General features: G+C 39.0%; 1 protein-coding gene across 43 annotated transcripts in view; it reads right to left on the reverse strand.

The window, feature by feature from the left end:
- Nucleotides 1-21,389, reverse strand: part of tcf7l2 (transcription factor 7 like 2) — a 122,112-nt gene extending 100,723 nt beyond the window's left edge. For 42 of the 43 annotated variants that reach the window (XM_087274632.1, XM_087274631.1, XM_087274653.1 and 39 more), the window contains exons 1-3: nt 20,902-21,380; nt 20,689-20,755; nt 20,402-20,526 (exon numbers count right to left, since the gene is read on the reverse strand). In XM_087274632.1, coding sequence (XP_087130758.1) covers nt 20,402-20,526; nt 20,689-20,755; nt 20,902-21,090 — 381 coding nt within the window. In that variant the 5' untranslated portion in view covers nt 21,091-21,380. 43 annotated transcript variants of the gene reach the window in all.
- Between the last annotated feature and the right edge of the window lie 572 nt (nt 21,390-21,961).

Consider the following 21,961-nt stretch of genomic DNA (forward strand, 5'->3'; position numbering starts at 1 on the left):
TCATTTATAATTATATTTTATATATGAGCCTATATATATATATATATATATAGGCTCACTGAAATTAAACAATCAAACATAAATATGCAAACAATGTTTCCTTTATATAGTATTCTTTCAAAATGTTCAAAATGTTCTTTCAGTAGCTATGTTACCATCCAAAACTGCGAAATTAACTTTAAGCGTAGAACCGTAATATTGCATAAAAGAAGTGCGAATAAAGCAGCGTTTCCATCCATGAGTCAAAGAGAACTAAATCGTCACTTCCTGATTATCTGGTGCCAATTATCAACAGTAAAAACGGAATTAAGAGCGGTAGGAGAAACTGTGTCAGTCTTTCTTTATTTAATAAATGACTTGCGCTGTGGTAGTGTTTAAAGGTGTGAGGCCCTGAGCACAGACGCTCTTGATTCTGGAGGTCATTAATAATATAATAACACTCATACTGAAATGGTAAGCTGACAGCAAACTGAATCTATATCTGAATCATTTCACCACTCAAAATCAGTTAATTTAACTTTAGTTAATGTAATGACACCTACAAAGACATTTATTTATCTTACTATATATTAATTTCTTATTTGATAATAACACATTAGAATCAAAATGTTGTAATCATTTAATTAAATGGAGTTAATAATAATAAAATTCAGTTAAATAAAATGTTCACTGTTTATATAATTGCATTACATAACATTTATTAATTACACTCTATTGTAAAGTGTTACCTGTGCTTTCTCATCCTTTTGCAAGTTAATTTATTTATTAAGTCAACGTGGCTAAAAACTATGGAAGACCAGGCATTTTCTTCAATGGCACCTAAATTGTGGAACTTTATACCTTCTGATACTCCCAATGAAGAATCCCTGAGTATTTTTACATCATCTCCTAAAACAGTACGTTTTTATTTGATATGATTGACTTTATTTGATTTTTAGATCTATTATTATTATTTTATGTGTTTTTAATTATGTATATTATGTGTATTAAAAAAACGCTAAATAAAAATTAAGTTTATTATCATTATTAACTTCGATCATGCATTTACAATCAAGTGATACAACAAGTATGTTTTTGGATATTATACTTGTAAAATAATATTTTAGGCCAGTAACACAATGATACCATTTATTAATTGAAACAATATAATTATTTCTAATGAAATGCTTTTTCAACTACCTCTGAAAGAAGAAAGTGTGAATATGTTTCAAATCTCATTAAGGCTTGTATTTGGTTTGTTCATTTATGACTGGCTTGACAAAATTGTATCATAAAGCCAAGTTTGAACAGATACTGTTTGATCACCATCACCAGTCCTAATTGTTAAATTCAAGCTTCAAACCCAACAGCATGATCTGTATCTTATTAACACACGGTGTTTGACCACAGCTACTGGTCTGTAAGTGTGTGTGTGTGTGTGTTTGTGTGTGTGAGGCCATGCCAGTGTCTCTGCTCCAACACCAGATTCTTTAAGAGTCATGGCCTTGAGAGGGAGGGAAAAAAAATGATTGCGGATAATAGGCCTGTTGTTAAAAGAATGGAGGAGAGAAGGAGCAAGTCAAAGAAAGTGGGAATGAGAGGGGAGGAATATTAAAGACAAGCAGATCCCATTTCAGTTTCCAGGTCATCCATGGGCTGTCTCTTCATTTGTGTAATTCTTTGTATAAATTTGTGCCAAATGTCTCTGGCCCTTGCGTCGCCTCATATGAACAATTCAAAAATGCCATATCAGGTTAAAAAAATGAAATAGTTCAACTATAAAAATGTGTCTTAAAACTTTGGAATTCTGTTTTATTAGTGCTGGGCGATAAAATCGGTATCGATATTTATTAACGAACTCCATTGTTAATTTCGATAAAAAAGATTTGGTGTTTAGTTTCGGTATGAAGTGCTATAGTATTATTAAAATATGGCTACTGAGCCCACTGCCAGTTGGAAGCAATGCTAATAAGCTTAGGGTGTAAGCTTGTCATTTCCAATGGAGGAAACGTGAACCGCACGCATTTTTATAGTCGAAAACATCTTAAACTTTTCTGAATGCTGCGAGCGCATTGCAATTCCTGTAAGAAGAACTAACCAATTTTCTTTACACCTTGTATGGAATATACACATTTCAGTAATAATGGCAGATTAATTACCTCAGACAAACATTGCAGCGGTTTTTAATTTTCTCCATAAACTTGCATTGGAGCTGCAGCAATGATTTGTCCATTTTTCCTCCTCTGAGAAAAACAGTTGATGGACGGCTAGTTACGAGAGATGCCAGGGGAGCGCAAAGTCCATTGTAAATGGTCAAGGAATCTACGCGCATGCGCTTGTTACTTCAGGTCAGAATAATAACATTTCCAAAAATGATATAGCAGCAGTAACAAGATTGAAAACAAAAAGAGATGTACAGTATGGATGTCGCCTGAGTGGCTTTTTGGTTTCTTTTCTTGTGCATTCCACTAGCACCCCATCTGAAAGATTTTTTAGCATAGGGGGTAACACAGTCAACAAACTTCACAATTTGTAATGTTGCAGTGTGTATTTGAATAATGATGGCTGGTTCCTTTACCTGAAAGCTCAGACTTAATTTATCATAATTTGTGTTGTTGACAGAGTTTGAGGTTTACTGTGCCATTATTATTCAAACCTTAAAGTTTCCTTTGATTGTTCAGTATGCTTTACCATTGCACATGCTTTGTAACATTTTATTTATCAGGTTTAACAGTCTCTTTAACACTTATGTTTATTTCATAATGAAGAGATCTGATATTTTGTTTAAACATTTTTGTTTTTGACTATTACATTTATTTGCCTTAGTAATGTTAGTAAATTAAATTGAAGTGGTTAATTTAAAAAAAATCCTATACCTAAATGTATTGTTAAAAAAAATTTAATAATTATTATAATCTATTAATACCGTGGTCATCTAAATCCTTATTACCCAACATTTTCAGCAGTGATGCAAACTACTCAGCCATCAGACTGCAAAGTAAAATGATTTTACTCATCTTCATCCCTAGGTTTTGCGGGCATTGGGATGTGCAGACACGTACAGGTAGCTTTGCGCTGTGATAAAAATACGCAGCGAGCCACCATCGGGGCCTGCGCCGGCAAAGCTAGGCTTCAATTTGAGCTGTGGTGATGGACGGCTAATGAGAGCAAAAAAATCCATCCCGTATAACAACAAAATACCACTGACACTCCCGATCGCCAGGTTCCCAAGATGAGACGAGGAGAATAGAGGGCTGGTGGAAGACAGGCAAGGAATGAGAACGCGGGAGAGAGCGAGAGAGAGAGAGGGGGAGAGAAAACTCACAATGATGACACGTAAGTGCAAAGAGCGATTAAGGATTTACTTTCAAAAGGGCCTCCATTGATCTTTTTTGATAGACCTGCAATAAATCAAACCAGATTGACTCACATGAGAACGAAGCCTAATCCTTTAGTCAGATCCAGAAGAACTCAAACCAAACCAGCTGTTAATTTAGGCTTTACAAGATAAAGCAGGCGAAAGCCAACCTGATGTACCCTAGGGCAGGGGCTTACATCATCTCTGTAAAGCAATCAACTTATTGCCAGTTTGGAGAGGTAATCAGAGTGCACACTTGGAGGAGAGAGAAAGACACAATGGCAGAGAAGGAGAAAGTAAGGAAAGGTCCAAATTGCAGAAATGAAGAGGCAGTATGAGAAAAGCAGACAGAGAATGAAGCGGAGGTAAAGACAAAGAGGTCCAGAAAACAGGCCAAGGGTTATTCCATGCTAAATTATGTAGCTATGCTAGAGATATGGCGAAATATGAGAGGGAGGCAGCACAGGCTCTATTTCTTGCCTGGGCACCCTGTAATTTCCCTGTATGTTTGGCCTTTTGCCCATGGCCAGTGCCACCTCGGTCATGCCCGTCAACCACACAGAGTCAGCGCCATAGCCAGCCATGCTAATTAAACCAGTTATTTTTTGCTTGTGTAAGTATGTTTCTTCACCAAACCTTTCCTTTTTTTTTGCTGGATGCAAGAATTTAGGCGCGCCACTATGTCTTTTCTAGTTACTTTCCTAATGTCTTTTTCAGATCCTCATCCAGTTTATGTATGAATATAGAAATTACCTATCTAAATTTGGTATGTGATTTTTATTTCATTAAAATGAGCAAAAACGTATATAGCGGCAGTCTTCTCTTAGTAACAAAGACATGCATGTAGAAAGGTCTGTATGTGTGAACAGGCACTTTTTGAAAATACCGGTAAATTCGTTCCAGCAATTTTCCAGAAAGAGAAGTTGTAACATTACCGGTAATTTGGCGGAATGCTGCGCTGTGTGAATGCAGAAGTTCCGGAAAGAATTCCGGAAAGAGCACTTTTACAATTGACGTGAGATGTCTCCAGCCAATCAGACCATTCACATTCAAGCTGTTTATGAAAATAAAAGCCTTTGAATATTTTTCCAGAAACATTTAGCTGCTAGATGGTAGTTAGATAATGTTTCTATGTTTCTTCTTAATGCCAACTGTCTAAAAAATAATCGATTAAATGCTTATGATATGCTGTTTGTTTATCTTCAAGCTCCACTTCCTTCAGTAGCATGAAGCCTGTGCAGGTGAATCAGCCGGTGAGCGCCAGCACATACACATATTATGTACATCTCGAGATGCGAAAGCGTTCCTCCATATTGTTTTTGAAGTTGTTCACAATAATTATCCATCCACAGAGTTTGTAATGTAGTCAAATGTTTACAAATACAGGCACAGCCGTTTAGAGGTCATTTCTGGTTAATGATGTCATAATTTACTGATATTTTGGAATGGATCTGTGAAAAATTCCGTAATGTTCTTTCCTGTGTGAACAGCGCTTTTTTAATTTACCGGATTTTACCGGTATCACTATGTGAAAGGGGCTTGTGTGTGTGAATGAGTCTATGGATGTTTCCCAGCACTGGGTATTCTTGAGTTGTACTCTCAGTACTGGGATATGGCTGGAAGGGCATCTGATGTGTAAAAAATATCTTTAATCTCTAGAGTAATTCGCAGTTCATTCCACTGTGGCAACCCCTGATAAATCAGGTACTAAGCCGAACAAAAATGAATGAATGAATATTAATACTGCATTTCTTCTCTAATAAATATAATTTAAAATAAAAAATAGAATCCCATAATCTTTAATATTAACACAAATATAAATGCATGAGATAAAATGGGAAACAATGATAATGTTGCTGGTTTGGACGGTAACAGGGATGCATCACTCAAACACACCCAGACACGCATCCACTCATTAGGTACCATGTTCTTGCCTTTAATGTTCTGTTTACTACACACAACAAGATCAAATCTGAAATCCAATTCCAGGCCTGACCAGGGCCTTTCACTTTAGTTCTGAGGGTGCCTTGAAAAAAGCCAGGCTTGTAGTCTCTGGAAAGTGTCCAAGGGAAACTGAGGCTCAAGAGTCCAAACAAAACCCCAGGTGAAATCAGAGTAAAAGCAGGAGCCCGCTTCCCCACCTCCCTTTGACACACTGCCTGCACACAGGGATCACTAAGACTTTGGGTGTCTGCTCTACCCAACTAAATTGAAGTTAAATGAGCCAGGGGTTTGACACACATGTGCACATCCATGTAAAGAGCTTGGCACTTCTGTAGCGCTCTGTTGCGCATACTATCTTTAGTGTTGAACTGAGGTCCTCGACTGCCCCTCCTCCTTGTTTTAGTGAGTGTACCACTCAGCCCTGTGCCTTCCACCACCCTCCCCACAGGGTCACACTTTTAATTACACAGAAACAGTAATCCCATCAGACAGATGGCAAACAGGCCTTCACCCAATGACTTTATGCCCAATTGAATCATTACTGATGTTATTTGCTAAATTATAGCAAAACACAAAAATACTGCCGAGTAGGATTTTCACAAGAAGCTAGGAAAAGCAGATGTGCCCTCCTGTTGAGCATCTGTGACAGAGATCAAGAAGGCGTGAAGACGGGAAGTGGAACGCTGGGTCTGTTTTAAATGAATAATATGCTAATCAGTGCAAGCAAATGCAGACCCCTTATTATTCCTTGCGGTAAAAACAAACAAAAAAAATTCTTTATCGGACAAGACATTTCCAACCAACTTGGTTTGGTAAACCACATAACAAGCGCAATTGAGAAGTGACGAGAGTTCCTTTCTTAAAAGAGAGAGCATGTTTGGTTTATGGGCTTTGCTCAGCACCGCCGTTTGTCTTTGGGGAACATCCCAAGAATCCACTCTTTCCTGAAAACCAAACACTGAGCTTCAATCCACAACCTTTGCTGCCAGAGCCCATTCATTCTTTCTCTCACTTGCTCGCTCACTCACTCACTCTTTCTGTCTGTCTCTCTCTCTCATCTTTTCCTCTGCCCATGGCTTCTGTCAACAATTAGCGGTCACCTCTTCCAGAGTCCCAGACCACAGCACCCCGAGCGTTAAACTATGCAATCTCCCAATCAGTCCCTCAACATAAATTACAGCTTGCAACATCATTTGGGAAAGAGATGCACCCCAGTGCCAATAAACAAACAATTCCCATAAAATTGTTTTTGACAGAATTAATACAAACTCCAAACTAAGCCAGAGTCTTGACTATCCATGCCATGAGCTCTAATAAAGTCAATAAAAATATTTGGAGCCTATAATCTTGGCTTGCAGCAGAGCCTGATTGCTCACCTGTCGTGTTGCTTGGTGTTAATGTATGTCTGATTGGTGCATGTTCTGGCTGGGCCCCAGGGTGTCATATTCCATGCTGGGTGGCTAGACTTCGTGCCACAGTTGGGAGCAGCTCCTCGGTCCAACAGTGGTGCAGTAAATCTACATCTAAGCATTTGGGACAAGCCACACACCATAGAATAACACTAACGTTTTCCATTTCATAAAACATGTCTAGGTGAAAGCAGAATTACGTCTTTGTGCTCCCAGATTGGTATTTTAATTATTGTTTCTAAGCTACTATAAAGCAAAGGGCAAAGGGTCATGGCTTAAGACAACAACTCGGTCACCAAATCCAATTATTTTGAGCTCAGCTCAAATTAGTTCATATAGAGTAGCTGTTTAAAATACTTGTCCCCTGCTTGGCCCTGATAAGACTGGCAGCTTCCCTACAACTGTAGCAGTTGGGTCTTAAGGCATGAACGCTGCTGTAAAGTGATCCAAGAAGCGCTCTGAAAACTTTCAAGCTGTTTTTTTCATGCTTTCCTGACTTTGGGTCAATAGGCCGCTGCCTGCAGTTGTTCTTGTATGAAGAAGTGGGAGATAATGAGCTGGAGAAGGACCTTTAGAGAGCCACAAAAGAAAACAACCAGTATGCCTAAAAACAGGGGATTCCTGGGACATACAAAAAGATTAATCATAACTTCAAGTCAGAAGATGGCAGTTGGGAGGAAGTCAGAAATTACTAACATAGATGCTACTGAAATGAGAGGTTTTTGAAAATAGCCACAGAGCTTCAGGGAACAGCAGTCATGCCCGCCAAAGTGTCTCTGGTTCTCCGTTCTGTAATAAGACAGCAGAAATTTGCAACCAAATGACTGTCAACATAAAATTTGCACACACTTAAGTATCATCAGTAAGATCTGACCACAAAAAGCAACATGAGTGGTTCTCCTCAAGTGTGCGGTTGCACTCCTGGAGTCTGGTCCCAGAGGCGAGTGTGTGGAGTATTTGAGTGTGTAAGGCCGCACAGCAGCTGTGAGAACGGCACAGGGCCAGCTGCTTCCTTGCCGGCTCCGATTTCCTGACCTCACAGCCTGAGAAGCACACAGTCAGGTGACCAGATATAAAACCTTCCTCATGTCCTCAACCACCCGAGCTCAGACCCTTGGGCGAAAGGGCACCCCAAACACCTTTTCTGCTTTTTGCTTTCAAAGCAGAAACACCTTTTTGCTTTGAAGGAATTTGCTGTGCCACCGTGTTGATGAAAGGTTTTAGTTCAGCCTCTGTCTGAGCTCTGTAAACCGATGCCTTTTTCCTCATAGAATTCACTTTGCTGTGACCACCATGTTTGCATACCACAAATCTTGTGTAACTGTCAAGTGGGTTCTCACCACTGAGACTTTACATTAACGAAACAGAGGATATTCAACCACTATAAATGAATACTGTGAAAGTTAGACCCACTGACATGACTCGGTAGAGAAAACGGTTCTGTTTAAAGATTGGTCAATGCTGTCACACCCTTCAGAAGGATAATGAGATGGGCGGAATGGGCATGCAGAGGTGATGGAGAGCCGGCCATGACAGTGGCCTCAGCATTGCGTGCCTTGAGTAAATAGCAGGCTCTATACAGTAATTGTAACTTAATTGCAAACTAGGCAGAGTTCAGGGAGAATGCCAGAATCAAACTAGGTCAGCGAGGGCCCTACTTCAGCGTAACTAAGCTTCTGACCTGGTACTGCTTCCTCAACCTGTCTTCCTTAAACCCCAAGTGATTTAGTTGGTAGACTAGTTGTGATTGAAGACTCTGGGGTGTGTTAGGCCACATTCGGTGAGCCGCCTTGCGGAGCGTGGCCTTCTTCTCGGCTCATTTGAACTGCAATCCTGCTCTTTTGCTCTCAGTGCATCTTTTTGTCATTTGAGAGCTCATGCCCCATTTGTATTATCCACTGAAATGACAGGAGGAGGAAGAGGAGGGGGTTGATGGGAAAAGGGAGGGGCTTGGGGGGGGAGTCAGTCACAAGGAGACAGCACCCACAATCCCCCTGGTTGAGAGAAACACACATACACAAATCCACACACACACTTTCTCCTTGACTAATGTGCCACGACACTCGTACATCACCCGCAAATTGGCCAAATGAATTAACCACGGCCCCTGGTTAGCATTTCAGGCTTTAAATGGATTTTCCCTCTCCTGGCCTAGCCAATAATTGCATTTATCCATCTTGTTGAAGCACGGTTTACACACTTGCTAACATCATGCCAATCCAGCCTACATTTTCTGCTCCAATGGCAGGAGAGGAGGAGATTTGTCATAGGATCATAACAGGTAATTCAAACAACAATTAGTTCAATGACTCCCCCGTATGTCAATGTCTGGCTTCCCCGCAGGAACAGGTTGATGGAGCAAGTGGGTCTTCTGTCGTTTTCCCCCTCCCTGCCTAAGTCTCTCGCATTCATTGTGCTTACAGAGATGAATTGAGCTCTGACGCTTTTGAGTACCGCTCATCCACACCACAAGGCGCTAGCAAACCGAATTCCAAGTAAATGGGCCCTGAAACTATGGACCCTGATTTTTTTCACACGCTCACACTGTTAGTCTGACACAGCACTTGTGTCAAAGTCTGCTGCAGGGGTCATCTGCAGACCCACAAGTGTTTGAACAGTAGTGCATTAGACACTTCAGGGCCCACAGGACAATTGGACAATGTAAACACTGTGGAACTTCCTTCCCAACAGACCTCAATGTCTGGACTATGGTGACCCACTACATGTATCCATGTTCTCACTTACTAGCAAACATCTACTGTCTTCGCCTCCCATACCATAAAGCCACACACACTGTTAGGCAATGTCGTCATCTACTTACATCATTCAGCACATGAAATGAACCTAAGAAAAGTCAAAGACTATAAAGGAATTACCAACCTACATCACACATGACGTCACACAGGTTCAATCATGTATACCGGTAGCAATAGCAAACATGTTTTGTTGTGTGCTAGGATGTCAAAATCGAAAGTCCAAAAACAGAAAACTTAAATTTTCCTGTACACTACACTGCTTTTAATGCCAACCGCAGACGTATTTGGCTAAAAGCCATCATAAGAGCTGAATGGAGTGAGGACCTAATTAATAATGCTTGACTCTGCAGTTCTCATTTCATATTATGTAAGTTTACGCTATGCTGAATCATACACATTAATCATTTTTTATTGCAGCAATGATTTCAGCAAAGACAGTCATTGGTTAATTAAACTGCAGACACTGAATGCTAATAATGAAATGTAAAAATGCAAGTTCACATACCCTGCCATACAGGTGCAGTTTCAAGTCAGAATGCAGTTGTTTTGCTTGCCGATGATTACCCAGGTCTTGTAAAGTAGTCTTTTTTCCTTGTCTTTGGCTAGACAGAACCTCGGTTTTTAGCACTTCAAAGTTTTGAATCTGGAACATTATTTTTTGCACATGACCACACAGAACAAATTGTAGACGCCCAAAGACTTGTAGGCCTTTAACTTCTCTTTTGTGAAAGCACTTGGAGTTTCAATGAGACAGCTATATATTTCAAGCTGTATGTGCTTGGGAGGGTGCAATCGCAAATGGACATGTCAGACAAAAGCCGCTTACTTTAACTCTAATTTTGCTGAATAACTGTGCTTATCACTGGGTGACAAGCTGTTAAAACACGCTAAAAGCATTATGTAAATGATATATACAATATGTAATCAATATAACTTAACTCTAATACAACAACAAAGTTTGTACCAGATTCGATGTCATTCCCTTGCTGTAAATGCTAGCACTTCCGGTTAATTTGTCTATAGAATATACAAGATAAGTTACTCCTATTGTTTTGAATAGGGAAAAGTGTAGCGGTTAATATGCCGAATCAACCCCCGCAGTAGCCAATCATAGATCGATATAGACTAAAGTTTCTCAGAGGGAGAAGCTCAGATCAGACGTGTGCTTTTACGACACTTTATGTGGTCAACAAACACACTGAAATTGCAGCGAATACTTGCTTTGCAGACATAAGAAATACATCAACATAAAGCTTGAAATATTAAATGAGCTACTTTTGATTTTAAATGAAACAAATACACCTAAAAACAAGAAGTTTTCAGATTTTTTTAAATCTGTATGAAAAGAATATGAGGTGAAGTATGTCCTGTGTAATGCAGGGAGGATTATAATGTGTAGAACAGCCATAAATGAGGTTGGTGTCATGATCGCATTCCTCTCGAGTGCGCATGTGCACTAGTTCGGGCAACCTGAAAAAATGCCGATTTTATTTGATTCAAACATTAAGAAACGAACCCTTTGAGACAGCTGTTGTTTAAGTTTATTAGGGATTCCAAATATGTAATGTAATTGTAAGCTTGGCAAAGGGTTTTGTAGAATTTGATGTTTCCTCATTCAAACAGAATGCCCGAGCATACTGCCCGAGAGGCATTTCAAAGATGGCTGCCATGTGAAATGACTTGCCTTAAAGAGACTTTGGAAAAGTTAAGGCCCAGCGTCAAAACCAGGCTATTGTTAAGTTTTAAGCTTGCACGGATCTGGATCATTTTTCTTCTTAGTGACCTAAAATCTTTCACTTCGACATCCCATGCTACGGCAAAGCAGCCCATTTATCTTTATTGATATTTGAAAAATGCAAAGCGTGACGGCCCATAAAGATACAGGTGCTGTAAAGCTGAAGATAAAGAAAAACTGCCGGTTCTAAAGGGCATCTAAACGAACGTCACATCGCCACTGTCATTGCCTATTCCATACCAGCATCGCTTAAACCGATTGCTGGCCAAAGAAAATAGCTCCAGGTCAGGATTAAACTCTCTTTCCTTATAAATCACTCCTACTCATCGCTAAATCTTTCCATTCACCAGATAGCCGGTGGAGAAAGATCACTATTCACTACGACTGGCAAGCAGTCATCATCTCTATTTAACTCGGAGGGCTGCTGAATTACACCTCCTCTATGTATTTGAGATCTTAACACTGTGAAAGGACACTGGTTGCAATCAGACACCACATCTGCTACCTCTGGCTAACACAGATCAGAGTTGCAGAGCCCTAGGGGCAGCTGGCCAAAGATACACCTCCATTCAATTACACCTCTTGCTCACAATGCAATTGACAATTCGTTCAGCGAGGGAAGTCAATTCACTGCATTTTGGAATCGACCATACTGAGTGTTCACACCGTCCTCTAATGAGATGTAGAGGCAGCGACAGTTGATCCAGGCTAATCCTTATGGGTGAAAATGTGCAAACAAACAGACCAACATTTCCAACAGTCTGTGCTGAAAACACTTCATGTGTTCTTGCATTCTTCCATCCTCCATTCCAAGTCTATACAGAATTTAGCATTTTAACCAACAGTAGACCTACACATAGGCCTAATATTATTATTTTTGTGTTTCAATATGTTTGAGAAATAACAATAATAATAGGCTACTCATATTAGCCATCATTTTACATCTACAGAATCGTGAGAAAATCGTGATCTTGATTTAAAGCAAATAAAAACTTGATTCTTATCCGCCAGAATCGTGCAGCCCTACCTTGAGGTGTAAATTTTCTCTAATATGAGCTTTACCCTTAAAAAAACAACCCACAAAATAAAGCTGTTATATGACAAGCACAATGCTAATCAGCTGAAAATATTATCTATATTGTTTGACAGCCATACAGTGGGATATAAACAATGAAATTGCATAGCATAAGGCTCCAAAAGCGCCATTGCGTGCCCGTTATTTATCACAGGGGAGGGTTATCTTCAGATAAACAACAAGATCTGTATTTATAAAAACAACTCAAATTCAAGTTCATAAAGCACCTATCTTTTTAACGCATGCAAATATAGGCCCCTTCAGCCACTAATCTTAATATAAACCCCTGATTAGCGGATTAATTTTCTTCTACCCTGGTAGAAAATCTCCTTCACCTTTTGTTCCATTCCGAATGCAGTACCTTTGCTAGAAACAAGCATGCAATAAACTCATTAGTGAACAGACAAGCACACGCGCATCCACACGCACACACTCTGGGCCCTGCTCAGAGCTTATCCCTTGGCAATTAAAAGTTTAATTAGAAGATTAAAAATACATGGGCTGAGTTTTATCACCTATTACTTTCTCAATTATGTGCTTTACCCATACAAAATGCACCCGACATATCTCCAGGACTTAATGCAGATTATCCGAGTAAACAGGATTTCACCTTCTGCGATGCAACATTATCAAATCTCAATTTGCAATCAGAGCTAGAAGACAAACTTGTCAGTGGGACTTTAAATTAGCTCACTTCCTTATCAAAGAGAAACGTTTCACTGGACGGAATAGTAAATACAGAAACAAAAAAGCGACTGGTCAGGCTTCATCTTTTTTTAGAAGCTTCAATAACATGCGTTAATGAAGAGAACTTTGTCCTACTTTCAGGTTTATAAATAGATAGTGGTGGGTTTTTATTTGTTTTTTCTGTTGAAGTTCTGTGCAGAAGTTAGACTGAAAACGTATGTCAGTGACAGACTTCCTGTGTAAAGACTGTGATGGTCACTCTATCAGGCTTTTTATCAGAGGAGAATATTTACCACATGTTCTGATGTCATTATGTTTTCTGTACTAGTGGTCCGCCTGACGTACTGACAAGGCTAATCATTATGTTTTAAAGTCTGATAATGTATGTACAGTAAAGTCTTTCTGCCAATGAGCACTGAAACTTGTTCAATGGAAACTTGCACTATCCTATCATTAAGCATACAATTTAGATGGACGCTCCAGAAAGCATGTGTGTGTGTGTGTGTGCACTTTGGCCCAACCAGAGCACGTTCCAATCCAAACAAAAGCCCAGTACAACCAAATTCCACCAGCGTCACCCAACCTCTATGCTGGAAACCTTCCAGCCGACATTTTGATGACGAGGCGGGAATCAGGAAGCATTAATAACTTAGCCTTGTTCGTTTAACAACAAAAAAGAAGAAGAAAAAAATACCACACACATGGCCTGTCCATCAAACGTGACTATAAACTTGTCACCTCCTCCTTGTCGTTTTTCAGTTCCTGCTGTGTTTTTTCTTTCCCTCATTTTTTTTCCTTAGGAGATAAATGTGAGGCCTGGGGGCTCTATTGTTTGGACATCTAACCAGGAACTGTCGCCACTCTCATTGCCCCCACATTAGCAGCAATTATGCGCCCTATTCAGACTGTCTTTGTGCATCTCCCTCCTCTCCGTCTTCCATCTCCCCCACTATACCACAGCGGGCAAATCGACCCCGCTTTTTCCCGCTTTTCCTAATCCTCAGCTCCAGTCCAATACAGGACAAGATAAACTTCTCTAAATCAAGCAAAGAATAACATTCCTTTACAGCAAGATATAAGCAGTGAATATTATTTTTTTAATCAGATTTTATGAATACTGCAGTAAATCTTAAATGTAAAATTCATTTATTCACCCCTCAGAAATCTCTCTTTTAAACTCATATTTATAATAGGAAGCTATAAAATATTATATTTGTGCATATACATTAGATAGGTCAGTATTGAAGCCAAATCTGGAGCTTATCTAACAAAAAGATTTTGATAACAATCCAAAAACTTGTACACCCAAATTTATATGTTATAGAAAAATATCAAATACAAATTATAAAAAGAGGAAAAATTTTGTTGAAATTTTGTAGGTTGCATTTTTTCCTTTTTCCAATATTGAGCTTAAATTTTATTGTAATCTCTTTCAATTTCTAAATATGTTTGGTGACTAAAATATTATTTTAATAAATATATCTGTAATAAATATTTAATAAAACTGTTTTGTTTAAATGCACCAAAATACATTGCCTATATTCACTGAGAAATAGAGAAAAAATATATATTTTTAAAATGGGGTGTAACCAATTATGCTGAGCACTGTATATAAATAAAGAACAAATTACATTTCAGTGTGAAAACATAACATGGAAGCTGCCAATTTACTTTGAAATATATATATTACATTATTTGCTGACCAAAATTCTTGTGTGGCTTCTTTTGAATTATTTTGATATTTAACTAACTATTTTGTTCCAGAGTTGTGTTTTAATTTATTTTTTAAATTGACACAATGTTCCACTAATATTCAGCTCCTTTTTACCAGATTTGTTCAAAAAATTTAATGTCCATAAATCAAATGAAATATAGTGACAAGTCATTATGACCCTTAAATATTCAAAACATATTATACAGTAATTAAATTACAAACAGCTTATTTATATTTATATAATTTTTATGAACTAAGAAACTGATTCCCTCCTGAACTTTATATAAATATAAAATAAAATATATACACTACTTTTTGGAGTGTTTTTTAAAGAAAAATTATCATGTTTTCCCCCTTACATTTATAAAATGTAAAAATAAGTTAAATATTTGTTAAAATTTTAAATAACTGAATTCTTGTGAATAAAATAGTAGTTTCAAATAAAATTATTACTCCAGTCATTATTCATTTTATTACTATTAACCATTATAATAATAATAAGAAGAAGAACAACAACAACAATAATAATTTATATTAGAGTGATTTCTGAAAGATCATGTGACTGCTAAAATAAAAATTCCTCTCTAAAATCACTGGAATAAATTATTAAATTAAATGATAAACTACTTTTGAACAGTTATTTTATAGTGCAATAACATTTCACAATGTGTACTGTATTTTAATTAAATAAATGCCGCCTTGGTGAGCAGGAGAAGCTTATTTTAGAACATTTTAAAAATCTACTGACCTTAAACTTTTGACCGGTAGTGTAGGTCAAACAATAAATCAATTAATTAATAAAAATCTCCTAAAAATAATAAGAAAAGCTCTTATATGTTAAAATAAGCAATATGTTCATGTTAAAAGTCACATCTCTTGTCTCATTTAAAATGTACAAATGTATTTACACATTTGAAATCTCGCCCATATCACCACACACCCCAGTAAAATCTGCCTGTCATTTAAGAATTCACACGCAGCTATCATACAGCTGCACAGGCCTGCGCACGGTGCATGTGCACACAGAGAGAAAGAGTAATTTCATTTCCATGTTTGAGGAGCCCCTCAACGTGTAGGCCAGCAGCAGGACTATATTTAACAGATGACAAAAGTTGCATTCCAGACGTACAGTACGATCTTTGTGTTGATCTTTGTGTATGGAAATAAATGGCGAAGAGGAGAGAGAGGTGAGGGGTGGGGTCAACAACACACAGCTGCTAAGCCAATGCAGACACACAATTTACAACGGCATTTATCTGAGTTCCCCATTTATCAGTTACTCCATTGCGTTTGCAGCTTTAAAAACAAATGCAAAAGAGATATATTAAGGAACTGACCGATATACAATTGACAATTTAAGGCATTCGCTAAAATTTTATTTAAAAAAAAAAATGTATTTATTGCACCGCGATTACGAAATTCTTAACAGTCCACGTCCGAACAAGAAACCTTCATTAACTATTGAACTAGTGCAGAACATTGTGTATACACAACGCTGCCTTGAAAAACACCAGCGTGACACAGGGAGAAAGGAACAATCAGGATAGGGGAAAAAAACTCCAGGTTACATTCACACACGATCATAGAGAGCAGCCTGCCAAAATCATCAACGTAAGACAATTGAGCACAGCAAGTCAAGAAAAAAAAACACATCTCAGTAAATATTTACAGCACAAATCTTTTCCATTCATTTACCAAGCACTAACAAAACCGTACTGTACTCTTTCACGGCCCACCCCCTCCGATCTCCCCCCCACCCACATCTGCGATTCATTGACTTTACAATTTACCACATGTCGAGATGGGAGAGGTCGGGACTCTATCTGAATCACGACACAAATATGCGAGTGATTTATTGTTTTAAAAACCATGGGCCGATTTAGCGCAACTCCACTCTTCCTGAGCATTACTCCTATTGGCAGACCATGAACAATTACAGTTTGGACTAATTAAGCCCTGAGAATGTGCTGTGCGCCGCTAATGTCTCACAGGCCCCGCTTTCAGTTTAATGGTGCCAAACTTTGCTCCCCAACTTAACTTGCACAAATCCAAAACAGATTGCACTTTTTTATGGGTGTTTATCAAGCCTTCGCAAACAGAAACCGTTTGGGTTTTTTTTTTTTGTTGCAGTGTTGGATGGAAGGAGGAGAAAAAAGGGGAAAAGGAGGAGAAAGAAAGAGGGAGAGAAAGAGGGAGTCTTGCTTCTGCCATTCTTTGTAAACAAAAGTGATTTGCAAAACAAAAGGATGGCAACCTTCTAAATAAACTGGGAGTGTATTTTGCGGTGAGCGGCACAAAACGCGAGCGCGTAGCTCAGTGAACCCCCTGCGGATAGCAATTAGGGGCCATTAACATGTAAAGCCAATTTGATAAGGTACGAGTCTATCCCTGTAAATCCGTATTAAACTATCTCCTGCACCTCACACGACAGTCTATTCAACACGCATAATCCATACGATAAAGCTTTGTTGCTGACGTCTCAGCTTAAAAAGATTCAGTCACGCTTATTTAAAATATGTACATGCATGAGGAACGAAGGCATCTACAGTTCAAATATTAATTCATTTGTAAATATTTGATATTAAAGTGCATGTTTTTCTGCTTTGCATTTCTTTTTCTTTGCTCCTAATTTCAGAGAGTGCGTTTGGGTGTTGCAAGTTTTTTTTTATTTTTATATTTGTTCCTTTTTTAAACTACGCATAATTATACGTTGAAACCTGAAACCTCTGCCAAAAGTCTGCAGGCCTAAGGAATTATGGGGCCAGGGGTGGCGTCAAATATCTTAACATTCATAAGTCAGGGAGGCAGTAAATAAACCCAGTGGATTTACGGGCATAAAGCCCCCTGCCAGAACTCAGCCGGCCAGACCTCTGCTCTACCTCGCTTTCCCCTCCACACAGACCTGTTGAGGTGTGATTTTAGCCTACAGCCACCCAGTTAACCCAGCACCTTTCCAACCACAACACACACACACACACTGAGTGTGTTCGGCACGCAAACTGCTCTCGATGAAAAGGGGGAAGAGTGGCTATTGTCTGCAGTCTTAGTGAGGGGGGAGAGAAGAGTGCACAGGCATTGTCGGAAGAACGTCATGTCAAATTGCTAAATGCTACCAAATGATCGTAAAGCTTTTCCGATTGAGTGGTTGGAAATACAAACTCACCGTTATTATAGCTCTCAGGGGTCAGGCGAATTAAAACCACTCTCAAACACAGTTAAGGAAAAACATTTCATCACTATTGCAAGAGCGGAGCGTCAGGGAAATTCAGCTGACACAAGGCTTACGTGAATTTTATTTTGTCCTAAAAAAAATTGTCAATTGTCTAATAGCAATACTGGCATTCGGCATACACTCTTCCTTTACAGCTTAAATAATGGTTTATAAATTAATTTAAAATGTTTGAGATAAAATAAAACTGAACTAAATCATCTTCTTTTATTAAATATAATTTAGATTATTTTTTAAAAATGCTCAAAAATTGCTAAAAGCCACGTTGTCGGCAGCTAAACCCAACAAGCCCACTGTGTTCGTTAAACGAAGCGACAGCTAATCGATGCTCAGGTGAATTATTTATCCTCTACTTAAGTAATGCGTTTATGAATACAACGGCTTTCAACTTCAAAGCGGTGTGGGTCGGACGCCCAGGCAGCTCATAGGTAGCAGACCTCATGGCACAAAAAAAAAAAAAAAAAACGGGGTGAAGGGCTACAGCGCAATGTCAAAGACTGAGATCTGTAGGCCCGGTTACAGTAGAGATCAAACATTACAACACACAACTATAAAGAAATTCACTATATCTACGGGTAGAATATTTAGGCTAGAGGGCCAGAAGAGTCCTGGGTTGACTCCCACATATAGGGGAGGATAAATCAAACAATGATCCTACTTCCAGGGGAGATCTCTATATTCTTGGTAGCCTTAAATGAATAAGCCAACGATTTAGAGCAGGCTCCATCTCGGCAGGTAGAAGAACTCTCATATTAAAAGCATCTCTGAGATTATTCACAACCGAGCAAAACACGCTGTGTGTCAAATCCTTCCATCATTTTCCTTGCACTTGCTATACTAAAGCGTTCATTATTATTCTGTGCACTTATATTTAAACGTTGAGCATCAGCACAGAAATGATCAGCAGGTGAAAAAAACATTCAGCATGTTTTGGGAAGCGTGCAATTTCCACGACAGTCAGATGTTTCAACAACAAACCAAAAAAATGTCTCTGATATTAAAAAACAGTGTAATAAAATGAAACACCTGAAGTTAAATCCACAATTTCACAGCAGGATATTTCAACTCACTTCAGGTTGCACATCACGTCACTGTCATAAAGCGCATCTTTACGTTTCAGATTAAGCCTGGAGCTGATTAGGGAAATCAGGAATAGCAGTACAATTTTCCTGATCCTTGAAAAATTATTTCCCCATAAACAGCATTTTTACAACACATAAACTAGTCTTTTTGAATAAGGAAATGACTAAATCAATCAACTCTAATTCATTCTGATGCCAAGAGAAGTGCTGGACAAATATGCATAACTATGCAAAGCCAAACCCAATCTAAACAACATCTTTTGTATTTACATTTGTATATAAACATTATTCAAATGAAATTATCACATGCTGCATGCACTAAACACAAAGTCCATGCCATGAAAACAAATGCAAATATATAACTCAAAATAATTGTTCATTTTAAAATATTTCTGACGCTACTGAGTAATATTTTACTACACTGGATTCAAGTGTGGTATGAGCAATAATGTGCTTTCATTCTGACGATCACAAATTGATTGAATGACTTCCACTAATTACCATAAACATTTCCCATGATGCTCTTTGGCAATAATGTTTATGTGCATTGCATTCTTTAAATAACACCAGCGACATTATGCTAAGCTGGGATAAATGACTCATAAATTAGCTCAGATAAATGACGTTTTATGTGGCACACTGTAAAAATGTTTTCATCGCCATGTCATAAGAGCATCTTTGTTTCCATCCATTTAAACTGTCACAATAATTTCTGTCACTTCTACCTCGATTTTGTTCATAAGGAATTCAATTTAAGTAGCAGAAAAAGGCACAGGCAGTAATAAGCAAGGCACCACTTTGATTTTACTTAAAATATACTTACATTATAAATTAATTCAAGCTTTCTATTTTGAGGGTTTGATATAAAAAGAATGTTATTTTTTGCAAGTGCACAAATCATAACGACAAAAACATTAATAATAGTAATAACAATGTTATTATAAATTCAAATGTACATTAAGATTTTAGTTAAATAAATTAGGTAATCTGCGCTACTGTAAAATTAGGCGTCTAGTCTAAAGCAAACGATATAACGTCTAGCAGTTATTCAAGCACATAAACAATTACGATAAAAATAAGAAGCAGCCGTAAAAATGTTCTTAAACAACCGCAACCTGCCAGAGAGTGTCAGGGAAAACGAAAAGAAATAATAAGAGCGGAGATTAAAGTTCCAGTGTCTGTGTTTTTGTGCACGTCATGAAAGCACATTGCGCGTCCCACTGCACTCGCCGCTCGCGCGGCTCTGTTCACGCGCTCGCTCGCGGGCTGGCAGCGCTCGGCCAGTGTGTCCGCGCGAACGGCGTGCCACTGTACAGTAGTGCAGACTGTGAAGTGTGGCAGAAGTTCACCAGCCCACCAAAGCAATCCCTAAACATGGACGTGGTGCTTTAGCTACGTGCATGTGGCTGCAGAAAGACGTGAAAAACACTTACTGTGCGCGCGGTCGGAGAAAGCGATCCGTTCGGGAGGTACGGGCTCGTGAGGTCGGGAATCATTATAAATGGATAGCCCGGGTACGGTGGGCTCTTGAACAGCCCTCCATCTTGCCTTTTTGCAGCTAACATGGCGGGGGGGAAAAGAGGAAAACTTTTAGTTTAAGTTACATTCCCAAAAAACTTTGTAAGTTACGTATGTGCAGAAGCAAAGTGAAACCGATGCACCGTGTTGTTGTCCTGTGCAAAAACAAAAAGAAGGAGATTTAGAGAAAAGAAGCACTCACCCTCCTCTAAACTTTCTCTTGTTTTGTCTCTGAAACTTTCAGATCTAGGCGGAGGCCGTCTTTCCGCCTTGAAATGCAACGAAACACAGGGAATGCATTGAATAATCACAGCGAGGAGATCGTTACGTTAGCTAGTTAGCAGCGTGTTTAAGCAGGAAAAAGTGCATGTAAACTTGTGGACAAGTCGCGGATTCGCGCTTATTTGTCACTTACCTCGGAATCCGAAGAGCTGTTTTGATTCGTTTCCGACTCGTTTACGAGAGAAGACTTGACATCTGCTAAATCCCTTTCTGCTGAGGAGTTCTCCGAAATCTTTTCCTCCTGCTCGCCTTCGTCTTTGAAGGAAATCATTTCATCGTTCGCACCCAGATCGTCCCCTCCACCGCCGTTCAGCTGCGGCATTTTTCCCGAGGAGCGCTAATTTTGCGGGGGGCCAAAAACACCCAAAAGTTTTTAAACCCTTGATCTTGGTGTGATCCCCGAATCCCGAGTTTTAAGTTTAGGGACTCGCAGTGGCGTTTGGCTGGGTGAGTGTTCAAAACTCAAAAAGAAGAGGGCAATCTTGGCAGAAACAGAAGCCGGAGACGGAGCTGAGGCGCTCGGATTGAGGGAGTTGAAGTTGGTCGGAGTGGTTTTCAGTTCAAAGGCGGCGCTGATTGACAGATAGAGAGGGATGGAAATAGAGAGAGTCTGGATTCGGGATTATTGACAGGGAGAAACACACAAGAAAAAAAATCTAATGAGATTCAAACAGGGAGGGACTTGAAGTGACGTTTTCATAAATAGAGAGGGGCAGGAAAAAGTACTGGAGGGGGAAAAGGGCTTGAACGAGAGAGAGAGAGTGAGTGAGTGAGCGAGCGAGCGAGAGAGAGAGAGAGAGAGAAAGAGAGAGAGGAAAAGAGCTTTTGGTGAAGAGCAGGACAGTTAAAGCGAGTCGCCCCTGTTTGCTTTTGTACAGGAATGAATGGAAAAATAGGCGGAAGACACTTGTGCGATAGTCTGCATGCATCTGAGCGGAGAAACGGCACAGCTAGAATCATATTGGCTTCCTTATTTTCCGCAGTTGTTTTAGGAGCTGTTGGTGGGTTGAAATAAATACACTCTCTCCAAACATCTGCTCAAAACAGAAGAGGCTGAATTCAGCTCCAAATCAAACATGCTTGTCAAAATTATTTTATTGCTTTTTATATCACAACTTAAATTACATAGACAGCTTGAATTAAAATTAGATCAATTGTAGAACACACTGCAATATGGTACAGATATAATAATC

This window comes from Danio rerio, chromosome 12 (assembly GCF_052040795.2).
Source record: "Danio rerio strain M-AB ecotype USA chromosome 12, GRCz13ab, whole genome shotgun sequence".
Lineage (NCBI taxonomy): Eukaryota > Metazoa > Chordata > Actinopteri > Cypriniformes > Danionidae > Danio > Danio rerio.